This window comes from Tigriopus californicus, chromosome 2 (assembly GCF_007210705.1).
Source record: "Tigriopus californicus strain San Diego chromosome 2, Tcal_SD_v2.1, whole genome shotgun sequence".
NCBI classification, from domain to species: domain Eukaryota; kingdom Metazoa; phylum Arthropoda; class Copepoda; order Harpacticoida; family Harpacticidae; genus Tigriopus; species Tigriopus californicus.
Genome location: NC_081441.1, coordinates 1,895,367 through 1,902,457, shown reverse-complemented (window position 1 = coordinate 1,902,457; position 7,091 = coordinate 1,895,367). Strand labels below are relative to the sequence as shown.

The following is a 7,091-nucleotide window of genomic DNA, read 5'->3' as shown; positions in this document are numbered from 1 at the left end:
TAATAATTTAATCTAACCAGTCCGCACCCGATCCCTTCATAAAGACCGGCCAATTCCTCCGAAATCGACTAAAATATTCGAGTGTACTCGAGTTCGGATTCGTCCTAGCACTACTAAAAACATTCGACGTGCTTAAAGAGACAGCAACCGCGGTTTCCTCCAGCGGTTTGGAATCAAAAAACCATCCTGATGAGGAGAATGATAAATAATAGTATTTACGTTCTAGCTCAAACTATGCTCCATATTAAGGAACATGCCACTGAAAATATAGTTTATAAGGTATCATGAGGGACTTATGGGAGATTTATGATCTCGTGTTCTATTCCTCTTTTTTACTTATCGTCGTGAACCTTCAAATCAGAGGAATATTATCAACAAAATTACTAACTTTATCATACCAATAATTGCCGAAAGTGACTAACTGATTGATCACACACTAATGCCAAATTTACCAGAGCAAATCAAACGTTTGACCATGTATTTTGTCGAGTTGTTGAAAAACACAAGGCGAAAACTAGTATGAAAAGTAAACCTTTAATAATAGAGGAGAAAGCCAGCAGCAAGAGCTCATTTGCATAGTTCGCCAACAGTGGATAATACAAAATGTCATCAGTGGTTGTGGTTCATGTAACAGTAATGGACGGATTTGACCCAGGTCCTTCATCTTCCAGGACTATCACGAACCTTGAATGAGGTGCAAGCCAAACAAAGATCAAAGTTTAAGTCACTATATCAATTCGTTGATTCGATGACCCCAGGAATATGGATGAACATGTTTAGGATGAGAATTGCCATTTTCATTCAGAATTTTCATCGTGAATTCTCAACCTGGTCGTGTCCATCCACATTCCCGTGCTTCATGGTTAAGCCAACCCACCTGGAATAGAAGTGACCGTGAATTTGAAACCATCGCCTCGAGTGCCTTCATTATTTTGGTTCACAAAGAATTGCGCTGTTATAGTATCACCCTGGGAGGTGAAATTTCGATCTCGGTTAAAAGTACCACACATGGTAAAACCACCATCTCGAACCTCGGGTAATACGAGTTTGTCATCAACACAACTAGGTCTGTCACCAGGCAAATCAAAATCATCTTGTTTCAAGTTCATTAGTATTTTGCGACTGGTATCCGTTGACTGAAAAGCGACAAAATACTTTCTGTAGTAAAAGGGCCATTTCAAGTCAATGTAAACTGTTACCGTAAACTTGAAGATGCATTGGTAACCCTCAGGTCCCTTTGCATTGGGGTACGTTTTGGCTGGAATTGAAAATCTCGGCGATTCGAGCATAAAAGAGCAAGGACCCGCACCATCGGGATCAAATGTTATGTTATGGACAATCAAACCAACTTGTCCATCTGGAGGACATTCGAGCGGAACCGCAGATTCTCCAAAACTGATGCAAGGGCGAGAAGGCGTTGACGTCCCTGTAGTTGAAACAGCGGGTGCTGTAGTCGCTAGAGGCAAAAGAAACTGATTGGATAAACACTTAAACTGCACAATTTAGATGATTTTGTATAGTAATTTCGGATCTTTAACCCATGTTTAAACTAAATTTGATTCAAAGTAAGTCCTTGATTCACTCAGGAAATACAAACAATTTTTTGTTTTCGAGAAATTCGAGAAAGGTGACGAATCGGCGGTTGAGATTTCCATAACTGACGAACTTCTTGGTTGATGGAAATTGCAAGAATATTTTTTCCTCGAGGCCTAGCCATGAAAGAAGAAACAGATTAATTTAAACGAGCAGGCCTACACAGAGGATTTTATATAGCGTCCTAAGCATTTAACCGCATTTATGGACAAAGCAGTTGAGATTGAGGGATTTTGCGTTGAAATATTGGAAAATATTCCGTCTGTTGTTTAAAACTTCAATTTACTTACAAAATAGATCCCCACAGTATTTCATCCTTACATGGCCCCGAAAGGGAGTAACCGTTCTGCGTGCATCGCCCTTTTCAGCTCTGGAAAATCTTACAAATTCATCATAAAGAACCTGAATGTCAATATGGAATTTACTTTTAAAAAAGCGATTGCCGAGACAGGCGAGGACAAGGAAGAAAGAGAACGACATCGACAAGGACACTTCAGCTCATCAAGGCTGTGACAGCCAAAATCAGACGAAATCCTTCCCAAGCTATGACCGAGGCAATTCAAAAAAGGACCTTAAGAAAAAGGGCCACAAGCATCAGAGAAACAGCTTCTCTCCCCTGCTACGAAGAAAAAGAGAGCTTCAAGAGTTCGCGACCTTCTTGTTTGGTACGCCCGAAATCATGAAGATGTAGTCATTTTTAGTGGTGAATAAGTTTCCTTAGCAAGAAGAAGTTTAATCGTCAAAATGACAGGATCCTCTATCAGCATCCTCGAGCAGCCCTGAAACCATTGTGGATGTCCATCGGACCCAGAACACCGCCTCTATCATGGTATGGGGTGCCGAAGCCTCCAATTTGTTTTCAGTTTTGCAAGTTTGGTTGATAACGATCCAAGAATTTCTTTCGGGGCCGTTTCTGGGAAATTAAAGACCTCTTGTTGACCATTCGGCTCATTGCTACAATTGATTTCTGGTATCATTTCTACAAGATGGGAAAAGGGGATGGGAAAAGGCCAATTGTTAGTCCAAAAAATGATGAACAAGGGCTCTTCTAAGGAACGGGGTAAAAATGTTGAACAAGCTCAAGAACCCAGTTCCGCCAAATATGATTTGGTTCTTCTCCAACGGTCAAGTCTCGAAGAGACAATATCACAAGTGGTTGGCCAAAAACACGCGAGATTCCCCAAAGTGATGACTACCGAGTTTCCTGCTTAAGCATTGTGATCAATTCGGAGGGGGACAAACTACATTTTCAGCGAGGCTTCAAACTATGACTGGATGTACTTCTTATGATTCTGTGAAATAGAATTGAGCTAAGGCCGCCATATTTTATTTCTTAACTCACAGGGAAATCAGCTTACTTCCTTTCATTTATTCTTTTATCTTTGACAGACCAATCATGAGTTATGGAGCTTCAAAGTGACTGCAAAATTTAGATAGCCCAGCATATACCAGGTGTACCATAAGTCCTCGGACACGTCTTTAAAACCTTGTAGCCCAGTGATTAAGAAAGATATTTGAAAAGAATGAATTGCAGGGGCTTCTTGGCGTTATAGAAATGCTAAAAAGGTTAGAAAAATGAATTACTCTAAACTGTTTACTTGTCATCTTTTTTCAATACCATTTTAACCCTCGACTCCATGTTCTCCAAGTCGACCTTGTTGAAGTTGTTTGTGAAATTTGGCCGAGGAATTGTGGCACATCCAAAACATGCAAAGCTATTTTTGGGGGAAACAAGACTCTAGCCTTGTGCAGTAATGAGCAGACGTGACAAAATCAGTTCAAGCTTTTCTCTCAAGGCAAAATACCTCTCTTATAAGCACAATGTAGGCTACAAACCTGAAAATTGCTCAAGAAATATATCCCCTTGGTTTTCTCTTTATCCTTGATTAAGCCAACTTACTAGTTGATGTTATAAGTGTGAAGACTTCGAATTATTTCAAAAAGACATCACAACAATGAAAGTTTAACTCCAAATTACCTTGATACCAAAAAATGCTCTGATGCTATCCAATTCTGTTACTTAACGGATCCAATGGGTTTTGACGATGTTGAAGGTTGACTAATCCCAAGCGATTTCTTACACTTTGCCCATCTGACGATGTGAAACTCGATAGATTCTTTATTTTTCCTATCAAATGTTTTTTTTGTCAAGCAAAAAAACGAAGGCTTGAAAATAAAACAAATATCCCTTAAGCTTGTTTTGCGATCATCCCGTTTTTTCAATCATTGTATCTCGTTTGACAGTTATCGCCCTCAAATCCGTCGATGCCACCTTCACCAAGTTCCTCAAACGATACCTATGCGTGCCCCAATATGCCGACAATGCATGGACGCATTTTCTATGCGAAACCGAGCCCCTCACCATCGGGCTGGCAAGGTCCAACACTGTTGGGAACCTGACCTTTCCGGAGGTGGTGTCCGGACACAAGCTGTCCTTTCCGGTCAAGGACTTGATAACACCTTATTGCCCTTGGCCCGACATCCCTTCGGAATATTGGCGGTCACACACCTCTGTTCGGCTCCCGGCCAAATGCCATCAGCGACAGGAGTTGACAAATGATCTGTTCAATCTGGCCCATCCAATCTACTGCAATAACCAAGATTTTCATCATTTACCTCTACCTACCCGTCTTTGTACTATCTGTAACTCACCTCTTACCTTTTTTCATGTGCATTGAACCAATTCTAGCCATACTCATTGTGATATCACTTTCTAGTCAACTATTTTATTGCCTTAACCTTCTTGACATTTTTCTTGTTTTATCAACAAACCTTTGTATAATGTATATACATCAGATTTTATTTTATAGTTATTTTTACGCCATGACATGACCAAGAGTTGCAATAAAGATTATATATATATATATTTTACAAGAAAGGCAACAAATCAAGATGTACTACTTTTGCCTTTTTCACTCATTATTTTTCCGAGCCTGGCATCTACATGTAAGGGTTCTCATACTTTACATTTCTACTGATGGGCTGCATGGAAAGGAAGCCGATATTTTTTATTTTCATTCAAAACGTAAGTAATTCATGACGTACTGAGTCATTTATTTCGCAAACAAAGTCTTGTATTTCTGATTGAGACAGTCGTTTCATTTGAAGTATTGGAATTGAAACTTTCGCATAGTTCTAAATTGGTTTCGGTTTACACAATCCCTTGATATGCTTCAGGGATGCCCTCAAGGCTGTACATGCTTTGAGCATTTATTGTCTGTTCAAAAAGTTTAATTTGTCATTTAATATACACTGAAAGGTACATTGGGCAAACCTCTATTAGATATAAAAATAAAAAGGGCTAAAAAATTTCTTTCATAAGGGTAAATTAGGCAAATATCAATCTACAAGTTTGAAGGCCTGGGTTTTGTCTAATTTTGCCACCAAACACTTCATGGTTTATCAACAATTTAAATGGACTCATGATCTTGTGAACTTGGACGCATGACATTTGCTTTAGTTTATGATGTTATATTACATCAAAATTTGTGGATTATGCTCTATAAAACACATGAAAAATACTAATTTGCAACTTATGTTGAATATAAAATGCTTTTGATAAGTCTCATGATAAGACTGTATATTTGTTGCAGTAAGATAATATATTTCATAATTCAATGATTGAATTTGTTGGTTACTACATTGTTATCATGAAACAATTATATGATGTAAGGCTTAAAACTTTTTGCCTGTTTAACTAGTTCTGGACACGGTGCAGTTACTTTTGGACACCTGAAGCTCATTTTCGGACAATTTTGGACATTTGTCCAAATCTGTGCCTATACATATATTTTTCAAGATTACCCACACAGAATCAACGGGAGCTGACAAAGGAATTTTTGAATCTCTCCTTTGCAATGACCAAGAATTTCGACATCTCCCGCTTCCTTTCTGCTTTTTGAAGGTCCTCTTTTCATTTCTTCCATGTGCATTGTAAGGGTTTTGGGAATTTTCTCATTGATTGCAATTTTAACGATGTTTTTCCAAATTGACTGTTCACGTTTTCAAGCTCATCTTTAACACTTTCATACATCTATTCTGTGGTATTTTAGCCTGGTTGACTTATCAATTAGTCGTTATTTTTTTTTTCAGATTCAGAAATCAATCATTTTACCCGAAATTGCAACGGAAGCCATTGGCGTTTGTTGACAAGACCGAATGAAGATTGAATTACGGGATTTCATAAATATGCTTGAATAGAAAAGATTCTCAACTTACATGCCAATGTGCTTGTTGACGATCCGGTAGTGGTTGTCAGCATTGCTGTTGACGGCGATGACGACGAAGTGTTCGTGACTAACGTATTTATGGAAACAATTAGAGTAGTTGATGAAGATGACGATGCACTTGAGATCGAATTATTGAAGCACAAACAATCATCGAGCGAAGGGGTAGTGCCAGATCTTTCTTCAAAATCTGCAATTGGTAGAGGAAATTTTTTTTAGTGAAGCATCAAAACGTAAAACCCTACACTTTACCTTCTGAATAGCCAAGAACATGGCCAAGAACGATGAAGAGATTCACGGCCCCACATAGTTGCCTTGTGACCAAAATCATAATGAGACTGGAGATACCCCTGCTACTATTTCCAATTTATCGGTAAAAAATGCCTGATCATGTTATGACATGCCTAAATGACACGTGCTCAGGCTAATAAAATATTAAGTTTCGTTACATTAATCCCTGATAACTAAAACGCTATTAAAGTGGCTAGCCAAAATGATTTAGATTCAGGTCGGCTCACCAATGATATTAATGAAATGAATTTACTTGTACAAACAGTTGTTTGGGCAGGGCAAAAGCAAAGAAATTACAAGAAAACGTTCATTTTTACATAATGAAGTGATTTGTTTTTCACATTTGACTTCTTGGGGTCTTGTGCGCAAAAGAATGCAATCCCCTTTTCCACGAAAGTCAAAATTCATAAAATATCTGGTCACACGGCGCGTTCGAATTTGCCGCTTTAGGATCGTTTTTGAACCAAGATATATAGAAAAACAGCCTTAAACGAAAGGCTGATTTGAGACTGTTATTGAAAAACGATCGAAGTCTTGTTAAAGCCTTAACAGTGAGTCATCTAATGAATAGAATCGTGCAAAGAGATCGCGTGATCAATATCTTTTTGACCTTGGCAATAAGCTGATCAATGAAAGAGTGCTCGTTTGGTGCAACCATGGAAGCCTCAATTTAACTGGAGGTCTATTCAATTGTAGCCGTATACCCCGGTAGGTTTTGAGTTGCATATTTCAAATGATCTAAAGATATCCTAGAGGCGATGGGTAACCCTCTGAGCGATTGCCGTCAAATCAATGTCTGAAAATGCAAGTGAGCGCAGTCTTAAGGTCAGAACCAAGGTTGAGGGCATCCTGACGGCCGGCAAAGGACGTTGGTGAGCCTTTCAGTGTTCATCCTCAAACCATTTGAAAGTGAAGAACCTCATGCAAATGTGATAAATCCATTTAGAGACCAGACCAACAGAACGACCTTAGGGCCGAAAT

The 7,091-nt window shown here is 38.8% G+C and overlaps 1 protein-coding gene across 2 annotated transcripts; it reads right to left on the bottom strand.

Moving 5' to 3' along the window:
• Positions 1-447: 447 nt before the first annotated feature.
• Positions 448-6,209, bottom strand: LOC131893006 (uncharacterized). 2 transcript variants are annotated; one of them, XM_059242913.1, is made up of 5 exons: positions 6,072-6,209; positions 5,812-6,009; positions 1,200-1,456; positions 878-1,136; positions 448-684 (listed from the first exon to the last, which is right to left on the bottom strand). In XM_059242913.1, exons 1-5 carry the CDS (start codon positions 6,148-6,150, stop codon positions 677-679), a joined length of 801 nt encoding a protein of 266 aa, XP_059098896.1. In that variant the 5' UTR covers positions 6,151-6,209; the 3' UTR covers positions 448-676. The 2 variants fall into 2 exon arrangements, with proteins under 2 accessions (XP_059098896.1, XP_059098897.1); XM_059242914.1 differs by having other exon boundaries at positions 1,200-1,447.
• Positions 6,210-7,091: the final 882 nt, after the last annotated feature.